Genomic DNA, 16,698 nt, shown 5'->3' with positions numbered 1-16,698 from the left:
CTACAGAAGGTGAGCTTCCCTCTTTGAATTCCATTGGCGTGGATGTGCTCCCAGTGCGATGAAGAAGAAGAAGAATGAAGAAGAAGGGGTGAATGAAGAAGAAGAAAGTGAAATGACGTTTTTACCCTCATCAGAAATTAATTCGAAACATTAAATCTTTTTCCGGTCAAAATTGGCCGGCAATTTGGCCCGGAGGACCAAATGTGCCAAAAATTGCATAGTTAAAGGTTTAAATTGGAAGTTTTGAAAGTCACGTACTCAAATTGTCAGTACCCTAATACTCACAGGACCAAAAGTGCAATTTGTTCTTCCAAAATATTATAAATCCTGGTGTATGAGTAGCGGAGTATATGACCCCTACAGGCTAAATTACTATATTTTCAGAGTTTTCAGTTTTCTCCTCGCCACCTATACATTAACTGTAAAGAGAGAAACGGTCCAACGGATATGGTAGAAATCGAAGAGAGCCGTGCGACCAACGCCGCCGGCGAGTCGGCTCCGCTTTTATCGAACCCGGATCCGACAGTGGGCGCCAAGGTTCCGGAGGTGGAAATTCATCTCTACCGGCAAGGAAAGGGCCCGATCGAGGTGGTCAAGTGCAGCCTGGGTGGTTGGGAACAGGATCAGCTGGAGGTTCGCGATATCCTCGACAAGTATGCCTTCAAATCCATCTACGCCTTCAACCCTGATTCGGGTCGGGGCGTGCCCATCCGCTTCAACCCTCGCAACGGCCGATCCATCCTCACCTACACTCATGGATCCGTTATTTATGTCGATGGAGAGCCCAAGGTAAGTTATACACACTCAAATATGCATGTATTTGTCTACTTATCTACTCCGTAAGAGTTAATACTCAATTTAGTCATCAATTATAGTGTTTTTTTTAGTATTAGATAACTTTTTATGTTTAATTAGGTCAATGATTTTACTCAATTGAGTCCTCAGTTAAGATAGCTTGTAATTTCATCACTATTAATACTCAATTTATCAAGTTAATCTTGGACTATAGTGATTTTACCCAATTACTACAGTGGTTTTTTGTCCATTTAGTCCTTGATTCTAACAATTAAGGACTCAATTCGATAAAATCATACTTGATTAAGCACAACAAATCATTAGGACTAAACCGAGAGAAACCCTATAATCCAGGACTAAATTGGGTATTACCCCTTATTGGAGAAACTACGATCAGGACTGATATAGTGATATTTACATGAATTTCTGTGAGAAGAAATTGGAATGATAGTTAACATGATGGTTCTGGTTTTTCTTTTTTATTTCTCAGTAGTATTTTTTTTTTTATCATCTATGTATTATATATTCATCTGGGGCCTGAACTTATAAGCACCATTAATTTGTAAGTAATAGATGGTTTTGGAACATGGATTTTCCAGCTGAATGAGCTGTGTCAATCAAGATGAACTTTGACTCCTCCTTGCCCAACCTGTGTCTAAAAATGAAGGCTCTATGTTGATTCCAGGCTACCCTAGATTAGAACCCATTGCTCAAGCTATTTACTATCCTTGAGAAGGTGTAGAGATTTAGGCTGAAAGTTGGATCAGAAAAAGATCAGAAGAGAGAGTGAAACCAAGATTTTCACTGCAGTTGCTTGGCTTCTCAATTATTAGATGGGTTTGGATACTTGTTTCAGCTGGAAATATGCTTTTCGAAGCTGCTTGAGTCTTGAAATTGCTTTTGTACCTAAAAGGAAGAAAATTTTTACAGGTTGACAATGTTTTCCTCAATTAAGCCTTAAACCAGTGAGTGAGTGAAATTAAGGTCACGAGATTAGCAAAATCTAGTATTCAAGTTTTTCTGTTTTATAGGATTTTGTTCAACTGTGTTTTTCTTTAGTTTCACTTCTGACTTGCTTTCCAAATTCCAAATATGAGATGTCTATGCCTAACAGTTTCCTTTTTTTTTTTTTTTGTGCTTCTTGTGGATTTTGTTGGCTGGTTTACAAAGGTCCTTCCCATTAAAAGTTCTTAACTTTCACTCTACCTTTGATAATTATCTATCCTTCTAGTACTTTTTAATTTTTTGTTTTCAGAATAAAACAAGCTTGAAGCTTCAATTTTAAGATTATTCTTATTTAAAAAAAAAAAGGTTTCGATTTTGTAGTTGACAAAACGAATTCACTGTGTATAATGGGCAGTGGTCCATACATAACCCTGCCACATATCATGATGTGATGATCCATGACTACTAATAATCCCCAGTTCCCCACCTTTCAACTTTTCTGAGAACATGTTGCGCAGAAACAGTGTTATCCATTTGCTCCGTCTAGAATCTAGAGTACTTTGCATTGTAGCATTTTGGTGGCTCAACATATATGTTTTATGTGGACATGATGATATGCAGAAATTGTATATGCTATTTTAAAAATTGATTTGCGGAGTATTATTTTAGTACCCAAAAAGCCGAGATTACTGAATAGATCATGCTTAATATGTTTGTCTTGAATGAACTAAGCTCGAATGTTCTAAATTACTTACATTTTCATACTAAGACAACAAAATTTTCATGCCTTGTCTATTTGGAAACCAAAGTTTGGGGTTTACACTTGTCCATTCTGTATCTTTGGCTATAGGTCATTTGAGAAAAGATGTTCTAGCATTACTTGGACATTTTTCTAGAGCATGCTATTTCTAAAATACGAATCCCTCCGATACATGCTGGGGCCATGATTATTTAGGAAGTCTTATTTTATTATATTACATAGTTTAGATATTAATAAATTACTAAATATGGAGTAGTTATTTAGAAACTAATAAATAGTTATTTAACTTATTACTCTTAGTCTCCAATTAGTTTAGGTAGTTTAATTATTTGGGAGTAAGTTGGAAGATTTTAGCAAATTACTTAGCTTATTTAGTTTTGTTAAGAGCCCACATTCATAAAATAAGAGAGAACATATGAGTTTATAACGCCATGAGTTAGACTAGCTAATTGGTTGGATTCAACCTTTTAGTGTGGTTTGACTCATGTGCATTATAGCGTAGTTGAGTGACCCTAGCCGAGTTCTGGGTCTCAAGCAAACCCAATATTTTCTTTTCCTTTTCCAACTATTATTCTTTCTTCATTTTTCCTCCATGACACCCTCCATGGATCCTTGCGGGCCCTTTTTTCCCTTTATGTTAAATCTTGGCACATACTTAAACATTTTTTTTTTCTGGTTTCAGGATTCGTTAATCCAACCGATTACCAGAATATTGATTGGGGTTGTTGCCATTACCATATTGATTGTAGTGGTGATGAAAGAGACTCCTGAATGGGCCAAAAAGTTGAACTTTTCTGGTGGACGCATCCCTCCATGGATCCTTGCTTGCGTTGTCATTGTGTTCACACGAATGAGGAAGAGAACCAAGGATTTCTTGGAAAAACGTCGCTAGGTACTTAACACCTTAAACTAGTTGATGAATCTTCTGAAACTACCTTAAACTAGTCGATGAATCTTCTGAAACTTCTAAGTTTTGCCTTCTGTTGTGTTCTCTATTACTGCGTTTCACATAAATTTAACATAATACCACTCCTCAGATACTCTCTGGGAACTTATGTCCTGATAATCACAGCAGCAATGCCTAGCATTTTTCATATTGTGATTGCACTCTTCATTTGTGCCTTTTTTATTTTTATTTTTTTATTGGATAATAATGGCAACCATTTGGTAATGCTTCAACCTGCAACCTAAAATAAATCAAATCATATTTTTTTTCCGGATGGGACTATTAATATGTGTGACAATTTTTAGTCTCACATGTTTTTTTTGGCAAATTATTTTCTGGACTAAGTCTATTAAAACAATTTTATAGGTTTATCACAAATTTAAATAGATCAAAAGTGAATGCACAAGTGCATTAAAACAGTGCTGCTAGTCCATCAGCATTGCACCAATTTACCAAGAATCCTTTAAATATATATAGGGGCGGGCTGGTGCTCAAGGAAAGAAGTAATTAAGAATCAATTGTCCATATGTTTAAATTTAACAAATTAGATGTAATTTTAAAAAAATAATGCGATGATATTTTCATAAATAACTCGAACTTTGATGCAAGTAAAATATGTTAAAAGTGCAAGGAACGGGTGCAAGTTTACAAGCAAAATGTGCAATTAAAATTACTTAGGGTGTGTTTGGTTGGTGGGTTTTACCTATAAGAATGAGTATGAAAGTGATTGTTGTTGTTTTGGTTGATAGGTTTTTTAAAACACTATTATGAGTTTCGAATACCCCATCAATTGAAAAACACATACCCAAATACAATAAGGGTTTAATTCCCTTATTCATTCTCAAGCACTACTATTAGTAACCATTCTCATTCCACCCTACTACCAAACATGTTAAATACTTTTACCAAAATCCATTACCATTACCAAGTATTTGATATCCATTCCGATTTCGATTCCTATGTGCGAACCAAACACACCCTTATTGTAACCATTTTTACTAAATAGTGCAAGCAATCTACCTTGTTAACATTGGTGCACCTAATGGTAACGTCTTTTACATTGGTGCACTTAATGATAACGTTAGGTTCACTTAATATTGATGCTCAATACATTATTTGTTGCACTTACTTGCATTTAGGTGCACTATGTGAAACTGTTATTTGCATTTCAATGTTCAATTATTTATTTGCATCTCAACCATAAAATTGAAGGAAAAATCTCAGTCATACAAATGACTTGGTCTATAGAAAATGGCGTTGATCTATAGCAAAAGATGGAAGGAAAATTGCAGAAGGCCAAGCTGTTCTCCAATATGTATATGTATGTATATACATGTATGTACAAGTCAATATGTTAATTATGTCCAATTCGGACTCATAATTTGGACACAATTTTTGTCCAAATTTTCAGTGGAAATACTGTCAATTTATTTACTATGTTTATTAAGGATAAAACTTTATCCTTTATCCTTCACTTTGGATTTGAAATTTGAAGTCTTATCCACAGGTTTTTAACTTATACAAACTGCATGATTATTATTATTATTATTATTATTATTATTATTTTTTTTTTTTTTTTTTTTTTTTTTTTTTTTTTTAGCATTACTTACTCTATTATATTGTAGTATATACAAATAGTCAACATCGCCTCCACTGAAACTCGGTCTAATAACCTCTCATATGAGAAAGTCACTACATGTCATCTGAGCGTGCTTAGCAGCATGATTAATTTGCCTATGAATAGGCGTGCAGGCATGTATGTTTTACACAGCAAAAGCAAGTTAGGAAACGCTATATGGAGAATTATTTTCCTTATTTCCTAAATAGGAAATGGTTAAGGGAGAATATGTTCCTTATTTTCTAGTTTTGTCGAACTTGTTCTACTTGAAGTTATTATGTACATTTTATATATATGACATACATTGACAAATATCCTTTCGTATTTATACTTGTGATTGAATTTATCAAGCAACCAAATTCAATTGTTACACTTTTATTATATCTCAAAATTTTTTATCTGGTTATAATGTTGCTTTGGTAAAGAAATGATAAGAAACTTGTAGGAAAGTAAACCTAGTTCAAAAAGTGTTATCCATCTTTTATCATCTTAATCTTTGTTCTTACCGGAGCAAAATATCCAACAAGATGTCCGAGGTTCAGGGTTCATCAGCGAATGGAGTTAGGCTTCCAAAGTCAGTCCCAATGATTCAAAACAAACTATCAAAGGATCCCAGAACAAGCAAACGCCGTTTTAATTGTCTCAATCACTGGATCAGACGGAAGAATCCAAATTCATTTGATTTTAAACAAGACAAGCATAGGGGGAGTAAAGACCGCTCAAGAAATGAAATTTTCTAAAACTTTTTATTTGAGAATTATCCAATTTGAGTTATGAGAGTAGGAATGATTTATTTTTCATTTTTATGAAGGAAGAAGCAAAAAATTAAATCAAAGTCTAATTGATTTTTTGTTCTAATTTAAAAATTTCATACATAGGCAAAACCTCGAATCCTTCATTTTGCCCAAGTGTGAACTGCTCAAGTTTAGCCCTCCTTCAATAGCGGACTAACTGGACCACTGACATATATATTAATTTTTTAAAAATTTATCATAGTATAATAGAATTTTATTTTTAGGTATTACCTAAAAATGATTCTTTATAAGGAGAAATGTCAAATAGGCTCATGTACTATTGTCAAGTGCTCAATTCTCATCATGAACTAAATTAAAGGCTAATTAACCACACTTACCTATTAAATTTGTTCAATTAACTTTTTTTTTTTTTGCAGGTAATTGACTTTTGTTTGCAAGTTACCAATTCAATTATTAAAAAAAAATTCAAAATAATTTAAAAATTATTTTTTAAAAAATAGAATACAGCCACCGGCTGTCCTCGCCGGACAGCCGAACAGCCATGACTGTCTAATATGAGGTCCAGATCTGGATCTCAAACAGCCTGGAACGAGGGCGGCGGCCCCGTTCTAGGCCATGGCCGTCTAAAAAAAAAAAGGCCGCCGCCCCCGTTCCAAGCCGTTTGAGGTCCAGATTTGGACCTCATATTAGACAGCCGTGGCTGTCCGGCTGTCTTTGAAATGACACCCATCGACTGTCCGGCGAGGACAGCCGGTGGCTGTATTCTTTATTTTATTTTATTTATTTTAATAATTAAATAGGTAACCTGTTATCAACCTGTAAAAAAAAGTCAATTGAACAAATTTAACTTGTAGATGGACCTATTTGACACTTAATTTAGTTCGTGGTGGAAATTGAGCACTTCGTAGTAGTAGATGGGCCTATTTGACACTTGTGTCTTCTTTATACATTAAAAATGAATCTTTAATATAATAAAAATGAACGTTTATCAGTAATAACCCATTCTGTAGCTTCCAACACATTTCCGAAATTAATTAAGATGTAAGAAGAGAAAAAAGGGTCATTGTCTAGAAACTGTTGGCAGCTTATGTTGAGAGTAATGTCGTAATGATGAGGAACAAGAAATAGTTCATCTTCTATCCTTTGGTTATTTAGATATCTGATTTAGAAATTAAGATGTGTGAAACGGACTTTAATAGATTCATAGTCGAACGAATATTATGAGGATTATAAAAGAGAATTCAAGAAGATTGTATATTGTTATGAAAGTGATGAAATTTGTGTCTACTATCTACTATCTATCTACTTTCTATCTATCTACTATCTACTATCTACTATCTACTATACTATCTATCTACTATATCTACTATACTAATAAGAGCCCAAGAGAGTTAGACTTATATTGGGTAGAAAAAATGACAGTCAAATTTTTTAATCAAATGAATGGCTCAGATTGATCAGATTTTAATTTTTTCTTGAGATTTCCTAATTTATCCTTAATGAATATTATTTTCCGTTAAATATTATATTTTCCGTTAATTTCCGTTAGTTCACCGTTAACTTACTCATTGATTTCAATAAGAAAGGTCTTAGGTTCGAACCCCATCCTAATCAAAGTTAGCATAATTAGTACTCTATTTTACTCTTATTAAATTAAATAATAATTTAGTAGCTACAACAAAATATAATACATATGCATTTCTTTAATTTAGAATTATGTGTCTACAATGCATTTATTCAAAAAAAAATATTCATTATCAATAAATTAAATAAGAGAAATAAATTTATTAGTTATATTGTCTTTATTTTTCTCCAATATAAAAATTCTTTACATTCGAAATTCAAATTCATCAATTGATTATATTCGCCACATTGTCCCTACAATGTCTTTATTAAAAAAAATTTATTCATTATTAATAAATTAATTAAGAGAAATAGTTTCATTAGTTATATTGTCTTTATTTTTCTCCAATGTAAAAATTCTTTACATTTAAATTCATCAATTGATTATATTCACTACATTGTCTATTATCTTTTTTTGTGCACTATTTTTTAATTAAATATCAAAGTTATAATACAAAATAATGTTATATATTTATTTACCAAGTATTTTATTAATACCATGAAAAAATTTAAAAAATTTAAATTAATAAAGTCAATCATATTAACTACTTGAGGAATTTGTTGACAAAAGAGTATTCAAATCACACAACAAATTGAAATGAGAAACTAACTCACAATGTCCTTGTTTGACAATCAGCGATTAGCGATTACCGTTAGCGAATTTGACCAGAGAACTAAATCAACGGTTGGTAAAAAGATATTTGAAAAAATTAGCTATTTAAATTAACATTTAAAATGACATAAGGGTATAATAATAATAATAATAATAATAATAATAATAATAATAATAATAATAATAATAATAATAATTGTTTTAATAATAATTTTTTAAAATATAGATGTGTTTTGGGGAAATCATTCTAAAAAACGCTAAGTGAAAATATTGTAAATTGTAATGTTTGTATTTTCAGTGGTTTGGAATAAATTATTGCTTCAAACTGTTGAATAACCAAAACACTTTCTTTAGCATTTTGATCTTTGGGTTACATCATATTTACCAGTCGTCCAATATGTTTGGGTTATATTATAATTAAAATTTTTAAATTTTTACTACATCTAAATTCTTTAAATTAGGAATTTCTTTATCCATAATAATTAATTCAACAATAATGGTTGAACTAAATGAACACTGAGCAAAACATCTAAAGGACTGGTACTGTTGATTCATTCATTGATCTTGTATACATGTGCATTCATTAAATATATTAGAACCCTTTGCAACAAAAATACTTGGTTACTATATAAAAAATGTTTAGTAACAATTATAATGAATCTCTTATATTACATTGTATTCATATACTATGAATTACATATTTAAATAAACAAATTAGACATTAAATTACTTATTACTTATGTTGAACTTATCATATATAATCTTGCATTGATAAAAACTTTCAAATATTTATTTAATTATAAACATTGGGTAGAAAAAATGACCGTCAAATTATTAAATAAAATGAATAGTTCATATTTTTATTTTTCCTTGAGATTTCCTAATTTATCCTTAATTATATAATTATCCGATCCGTTAACTTTTTCATTAAGTACCGTTAATTCACCGTTAGTCTAATTCTAATATTAAAGTCTAATATAGAATTATAACTACAACATTAATCTAATTCTAATATTAAAGTCTTAATAGAACTCTAACCACAAATCCTACTGATACTGCTAATTACGCGCAAGCAATATATAACAACACAAGACCAGTTAAAGCAAGCAAATATCTTTATTGATCTCGGTAAAGGCCCTAAGTACAATCTACTTGGTCGCTCTGAGTACCGACTGATTGCGGTCGGGATTCTCTAGCAACAACCTATCGATCGTCCAAAAGTCCCTTACACTGTAGCTACTGTGGGTATTTATAGCCGCTATGCCGGGGACAAGATTCCAGCCGTTCGGCATGTCCTCCACGTAGCCACCACGTGTCATCCTCCCGGGTGCCCTGCCTGTCGATGTAGAGAGCCGCCACGTGTTCTTCGTCAGCTCTTTCGCCAAAGGGCTACCGCTCGGTGGTCGATACCGTCGCTCGGGCAACTCCCGGTCGGTCTACGACCGGGTTCTTCTCGAGGAGCCCGACCTGTTGCCTGCAAAGACAAGGAAAAAGAGACAAAGGCTCCTTGGTCGTGGTGAAGCTATGTTGGTCGGGATATTCCCTACCAAGAGCCCCCCAGCCCGGGCCTTTTTTATCGTCCGGGAAAAAATGGGCCGGGATGAAGAAACCCAACCGCCGGCCGCTAAACCGACCGGCCAGCTGTCATTCCCTTCTCCGCCACGTGTCGGCCACTGCCAACCTCGGCGACTGCAACCGTTGCCTCGGAATCAGCGCTGGTCGTGTCGCGCAAGTGGACAACTTTCCCGCCTAAATGCCCTCCTATAAATAGGCCCTTGAGGCCCTCATTTGAACTTTCCTCACTCTTTTGCTTCAGTCGGTACCCTCAAAGAGTCCCGAGCAGCAGATCAACAGTCCGATCAAGCAAAGCAAAACTTCAGATCCTCTCCCAAGTTTCCTCACTCGGTAAGCTCTCAACCCTTCTCTTTTCTTTGCACCTCCATCTTAGGTAGAACTGCTAGGTTAACTAACTGTCCCGGACACTTTAAGTCCTTCACTAACCCCGACCGACCTTTAGGTAGATCGAAATGACGGACTCTGACAGCCAAAACGCATCGATCGCGGATTATGACGAGGAGGTCGAGCACCTCAGCGACGAGGAGGTGGACATCATGTCCTACTCCCCCGAACCTACCAGCCGACCGGGGCCAGCCCCCGAGCAGGCCGCCGCCCAAGACACGTCGTCCAGCTCATCCGGGTCGTCGAGCTCTAGCTCAAGTGGATCGGGGAGCTCCGACGAAGAAGAAGAAGGAACCACATCGGGGAGACAAGGATCTCCGACCGAAGGCGTTAGGGAAACGCCCACCCGGGTGGTTGGGGACCACCCGAGTCCTGCTCCCGAGCCGGCCGAAGAGGACACGGCCGGGCCGGCCGCCCCAGCCGTAGCGGAGTTCGAATTCTTGAACAGCGAGAATGTCGAACAACAAATGAGTCAGCTAACCAAGGGCGAGGCGGCTAGGATTGCCGAAAGGCTCGTGGGTCGGGTAGAATTTGACACGAGCCGGCAGTTAGGGAATGTCATCGATCGGCATCGGGGCAAATGGATCGGGATGCACTACGACTCCCTGATGGCCCCGATCGCCATTCCCTTCACCCCCCTCCTGAATGCCTTCTTGGCCTACTACCGGGTCGTCCCGGCCCAGATCTGCCCTAATGCGCACCGGATCATCGCCTGCTTTCCGCAGATATGCGCTCGGCATGAAGCCGCTTGCACGATGGAGCTGTTCAACTTCATCTACCAGGTCAAAGTTCTCCCGGGCAACTATGGAGGCGGGTTCCTGATGTTGCAATCCCGGGCCGATATGTGCGCAATCAAAGGCCTGCCTGGGAACAACAGGGGGTGGAAGAATAGGATCTTCTCCCTCAAATACGACCCCTGGATCCTCCCGGTTGATCGTGCTTGGAGCACCCACTTTCGGAAACAAGTGGTGCCGATCGAGACGCAAGCGCTGAGGGAAACGGTCAGCCGGATTTCGAGCGAGCTGCACGAATACACAATCTTCCGGACGGCTGAGAGTCTCGAGGCGGCTGAACTCCCGCCCCCCACATACGAGCTACAGGAGAAGTATCTGCCCGTGCCGATGGGCGTGACAGTCGCCAAACCCTCGAGGCGAACGAAGAAAGGTTTAACTCGAGCTAACCCTCCCGACTTATCTTTATGCCTCGATCACACTAACGATCTCTTTGTTTTGCAGCTATGGCAGACTTCGGTGATGAAGAGGCCCCCCTTCCCCCGCCCGCCAAGATCTCCCTTGGCGGCAAAAAGAAGAGCAAGGCGAAGCCGGCCGAAGAGAAGGAGATCCCCTTGGCCCGACCACTGAGTACCTCGACCGTGACGACGGGCGAGGGCTTCATCGTTGAGCCCTCCGATGTCCTGGTCACCCGGGTGGAAGTCGCCCGGGGAAAAGAGAAGGTGCCCGAGCAGGGCGCGAAGGAGGTGGGCGGCATGAAACGCCGCCGTGAGCAACGAAGCCCGAGCCCTTCGGTCGGGCGAGAAAGGGACGCCTCGTCCATCTTGGCCCGAATTGGCAATGCGGGGCGGGCCAAGGAAGATCTGGGGAAGATGACCCCGACCCAGGTAGCCGAGAGGATCGGCTATGACCTGGCCGAGGTAAGCCTTCTTTTACTATCCATCTTTCACCTTTTATGCAAGTGCCTTCAACCGGGCTAACCCGTCTGTTTTCGCCTTTGCAGATCTCCCGAGCGGCCCAACTTCTTCAGGGCCGGGCTATGCTGGCTGAGGAGGCCGACCACCACAAGAAGACGGCCGCCCGTCGCCTTCTGGAGGTTAAAGAGCTCCAAGCCGAGCTCGAGAAGGCCCAGAAGGCCTTGAAGAAGACCGGGCTCTTGCGGAGAAGGTCGCCCAGCGGGCCATCGGCGAAAACAAGGAGCTGAAGACCCGCCTGGAGAGCCCGGAGGAGCTGGCCCATTCGGCCTTCAAGGACGACCAGATCGGCTCGGCCTTCCTTACAGCTGCTCGGAGGACCAAGGTCGGGGAGGACCTGATTCTCTCCTTTGGTCGGTGGGCCTTTAAGGCTGGCCAAAGGAAGATGCTAGAAAAGGCCCAAAAACGGTTGGGGGAAGCCCTCGAAGGCGACGACCTCCAGCTCGTACTATCTGCCCTTCCTCCCGACCTAGCTGATCCCGGCCCCTCTCCCTTTGCTCCGAAGGAAAGAACGGCTGTGCCCGGTGGAACCTCAGCGGCCACCCCGAGCGGAAAGGATACGGCTGCCGGAGCTCGGGAAACGAAGAAGTAGAATAGGCTTCTTTTCTTCTTCTTCTTTTTTGTAAGGACCATTGATCGGGAGCCCGGTCCCGCTTTGTACCGGGCACTCCATTATATCAATGAAACTTATTTTTGTTAAACTTCCACCGCTCGTTCTTTCTTTTCGAATTTTTATCATTAGTCATGTAAGCGCCTACCCTTATTGCTCGACCTCGCGGCCTTTTTGGCCCGGCCTTGTACTGCTCGATCCGTTCGACAGCCGACCTTATGGCTTTATAGCCCGGTCATGCGTCTGAGATTTCGACATCAAACTGGCCAACCTGATCAGGTTTATCCGATCTTCAGGCCTTGTCGAAATTCCTGAAAATAGATTCGTCCTAATATTGACCTATCCGACCAAGTTGACCCGGTCTCCAGGTCTTGACGAATTTTCGGAAAACAAGCCCCACGGTCAGGATATACCGAGCGATATGGGCCTATCAACACTTCATATATCCCAGCCCCCACACTATTGTGCCTTCGAGGCACGAGTGGGGCGATAGTGGACAGAAGTTGGACGAATCGGGGAATTATGCTGTGAGCTCCTAGCTTCCCCGATCAATGGCGTGACTCGAATGTCCGCCGGTGTGGAGCGCATCTGACCGGTCGATAGATTCGCCCGGTCGGTGTAGCTTGAAGATAAATTGATCTGCATGCACTGAAGATATTGAAAATAACCGATCGGGCCGCCGTATGCAAACGGTCGAACAATCACCGATCGTATATACATTAATCCTTCCCGCTCGCAGGCGGTTCAGTAAATATTTACAAACTTAGAAATTCAATTACAGGCGACGACCGGGACCTACACGCAGGTCAAGCCCCCTCTTCGTCCAAAGATTACAAAAAAGAGGCCTAATGCCTAAACATAACGAGGTGCTCGGAATTCCAAGTCCCCTCAATTACCCGACCAGTTGTCGTCTCCAGTCGGTATGTTCCCGGCCGTATGATCGCACTGATGATATACGGCCCCTCCCAGTTCTGAGCTAGCTTTCCACCCTCTAGAGGTTGACTGGCCTCCCTTCGTCGTAGAACGTAGTCTCCGACCTGAAAATAACGAGGGTTGACCCGAACATCTTTAGAACTCTTGACGCGCTTCTGATACTCGGCTATGCGCCGAGCGGCTAGCTCTCTTTTTTCTTCGACCCCATCGAGATCCACCGCCATGGCATGTTCATTTTCCTCGGCATTGTAGGTTCTCTCTCGATCGGTTGGGATCCAAGCCTCGATCGGGAGTCGGGCTTCTGCTCCATAAACCAGGGCGAAAGGGGTCTCCAAAGTAGCTTCCCTCGGGGTCGTCCGATAAGTCCATAAAACATATGGCAACTCATCGGCCCAACTACGACCAGCCGAGTGTAACTTCTTTTTCAGACCTTCCAAAATCGTCCGGTTCGCGTTCTCCACTTGACCGTTTCCCTGAGGGTAAGCCACCGACGACCGGACGTGAGTCGTCCCGATCGTGGCCAAGAAGTTCTGGAAATATTGGCTTACGAACTGGCGGCCGTTGTCGCTGATGAGATGCACGGGTACACCAAAGCGGGAAACCACATTGCGCCAAAGGAAGCGAGCACATTGCTGAGAGGTAATCGTGGCTAAGGGCTCGGCTTCTATCCACTTGGAGAAGTAATCAATGGCGACGATCACGAACTTTCTTCGACCAGAGAGCTGAGGGAAGGGGCCCAAGATGTCTACTCCCCACCTAGCGAAAGGAATTGCGGTCGTGACCGGCTGATAAAAGGTTGCCGGTCGTCCAGGCATCCGGGCGTACAGTTGGCACGTCTCACATTCCCGAGCTAACTTTTCACAGTCCAGCTGGAGGGACGGCCAATAGTACCCAATCAGCATGATACGACGGGCCAGGGATCGGCCTCCTTGATGTGAAGAGCAAATTCCCGAGTGCAATTCCTTCATGACTAACTCAGCCTCAAATGCGGTCAAGCAACGCATGAGGGGGCCTCCATACGATCGCCTATATAGACGACCGTCCAAGATTTGGAACCTTGGGGCTCTTAGCTTGGCCTTCCGAGCACGCTGCGGGTCGTCTGGGAGGCGATCGTGCTCGAGGTACTCCTTCAGATCGGTGATCCAATTGTCATCTACCGGTTGGATGGGATTGACCGGTAGTCGGTGAATACTGTGTCTTGGGATCACCAAGATCCAAGCTATCTTCGACATGTGTTCCGGGGCGTCCTGAGCTAATTTGGATAAGATATCTGCATCGGCGTTATCCAATCGGGGTATGTGTCGGACGGTATACCCCCGGAACTGAGCAAGCTTCTCCATGGCAAGATCTCGGTAAAGCTGCAGACGTTCTCCATTGATTTCATAATCCCCAAGAACTTGCCCGACCACGAGCGCGGAATCTGTCTGAGCTCGGATGTACTCAGCCCCCAAGTCCCGAGCGCACTGTAAGCCGTTAACGAACGCTTCGTACTCGGCTTCGTTGTTGGTCGGGTGGAACTGGTACATGAGAGCAAAGTAGACCTTGAATCCTTCCGGGCTCGTGACCACCACTCCTCCTCCTGCCCCTTTTTTGCTACTCGACCCATCTGTAGCCAGCGACCACCACTCAGCCTCGGGATCCGCAACCTCAGGAGGCCGGGTATCCCGGGCGGTGCACTCAACCAAGAAGTCCGCAAGAGCTTGACCTTTAATAGCCGGTCTCGGTCGGTACTCGATCGCGTACTGGGTCAGCATTAAAGCCCACTTGACTAGGCGACCTGATGATGAAGCAGTTCGGAGGACTGGCCCGATCGGCTGATCGGTCAACACGCGAATTGCTCGACCTTGGAAGTAGGGAGCCAACTTCTTCGCGGCAGTGTATAAGGCGTAGACGACCTTCTCTAGCCGGGAGTACCGGAGCTCGGGACCATGTAGCGCGTGGCTTACATAGTACACCGGTCGCTGGACCCCTTCCGAATCGGTTCGGCACAACACTGCGCTTACTGCGCGATCGGACACGGCGAGGTACACGTCTAGCTCTTCTCCGAGCTCGGGCTTTGAGAGCACGATTGGTGACATGAGATACTCCTTCAGCTCGTCAAAAGCCACTCGGCACTCTTCGTCCCAGACGAATCCATTAACCTTTCGCAATACCTTGAAGAAAGGTAAAGCGCGCTCGGCTAGCTTGGAGAGGAACCGGCTGAGGGATGCCAACCGACCGGTTAACTGCTGGACTTCCCGAACGGTGGAAGGTGGCTGCATGTCCAGAATCGCTTTTACTTTGGCCGGGTTGGGCTCGATTCCTCTCTTGGTCATCATATAGCCGAGGAACTTGCCGGTCTGAACCGCGAATGTGCACTTGGTCGGGTTCAGCCGCAACTGGTACTTCCTCATGATCTGGAAGCACTCCCGAAGGTCCCGATTGTGGTCGGATCGGTCCCGACTCTTGACTAGCATATCATCGATGTAAGCTTCCATCGTTCGGCCCAGTAGATCAGCAAAGAGCATGTTGACCATCCTTTGGTAGGTCGCTCCTGCATTTCGGAGGCCGAACGGCATCACTCGGTAACAATACAGCCCATCCGGGGTCACGAAGGCTGTCTTGCTTTCGTCTTCATGGTGCATCATGATCTGATGGTATCCCTTAAAGGCATCCATGAAGCTCATTAACTCGGCCCCGGCCGTCTCGTCGACCATCTGATGAATGCTCGGTAGAGGATACGGGTCGAGCGGACAGGCTTTGTTAAGGTCCGTGAAGTCGATACACATCCTCCAGGCTGGGGGCTTAGGAACAAGAACGATATTTGCCACCCACTCGGGATAGACTACCGGACGGATGTGCTCGATCGCCGCCATCTTTTTGACTTCTTCTCTTACAAACTCGCGGCGATCGGAGGAAAGGTGTCGTGTCTTTTGCACGACCGGCTTAACTGCGGGATCGACGGCCAGTTTGTGACAGATGACCGACCGATCGATCCCGGGCATGTCTTCGGGCCCCCACGCAAAGATATCGGCATACTCCCGGAGCACGGCCAGAACTTCCGCTCGAATCTCGGGGGTGAGGGCTCGTCCGATCTTTATCTTCCTGTCCGGGCGGTCCTCGGACAGGGGAACTTCTTCAATTTCTTCGGAAGGCTCAGGCTGCTCCTTCCGTTCCTTAGCCTCCTCGTTGGCTATGGTGTTCACCCGGGAAGATGGACCGGAATCACGCCTATTAACCGCTCGGGTGTAACACTTCCGGGCGGATTGAACATCGCCACGGACCACGCCGACCCCATGAGGGGTGGGGAATTTCATGCACAGGTGGGGCATAGAAATTATCCCACCGATCTTCATAATGGCGGGTCGGCCCAAGAAAAGGTTGTGGACGCAATGGAGGTTGACCACAACAAATTCCAGCTCCGTTTGGATCGACTTTGGAGGCGTGCCGATCTCGA

General features: G+C 42.5%; 1 protein-coding gene across 1 annotated transcript; it reads left to right on the top strand.

The window, feature by feature from the left end:
* The first annotated feature begins 350 nt into the window (after positions 1-350).
* On the top strand, positions 351-3,614 carry LOC109151308. Its single transcript, XM_019299251.1, has 2 exons — positions 351-789; positions 3,183-3,614. The coding sequence occupies exons 1-2, from the start codon at positions 448-450 to the stop codon at positions 3,390-3,392; spliced, it is 552 nt and encodes a 183-aa protein (XP_019154796.1). The 5' UTR covers positions 351-447; the 3' UTR covers positions 3,393-3,614.
* The last annotated feature ends 13,084 nt before the right edge of the window (positions 3,615-16,698 follow it).

The sequence above is a fragment of the Ipomoea nil genome, unplaced genomic scaffold, assembly GCF_001879475.1.
Source record: "Ipomoea nil cultivar Tokyo-kokei standard unplaced genomic scaffold, Asagao_1.1 scaffold2283, whole genome shotgun sequence".
Classification (NCBI taxonomy): Eukaryota; Viridiplantae; Streptophyta; class Magnoliopsida; order Solanales; family Convolvulaceae; genus Ipomoea; species Ipomoea nil.
The sequence above is the reverse complement of the archived record's forward strand: the minus strand, read 5'-3'. Positions and strand labels throughout refer to the sequence as shown.

Excerpts from the sequence above, each read along its gene's own strand:
- LOC109151308 (XM_019299251.1), top strand. The coding sequence starts at position 448 with ATGGTAGAAATCGAAGAGAGCCGTGCGACCAACGCCGCCGGCGAGTCG. Across the intron at positions 790-3,182 it reads ATGTCGATGGAGAGCCCAAG|GATTCGTTAATCCAACCGAT; the intron begins GTAAGTTATACA and ends TTCTGGTTTCAG.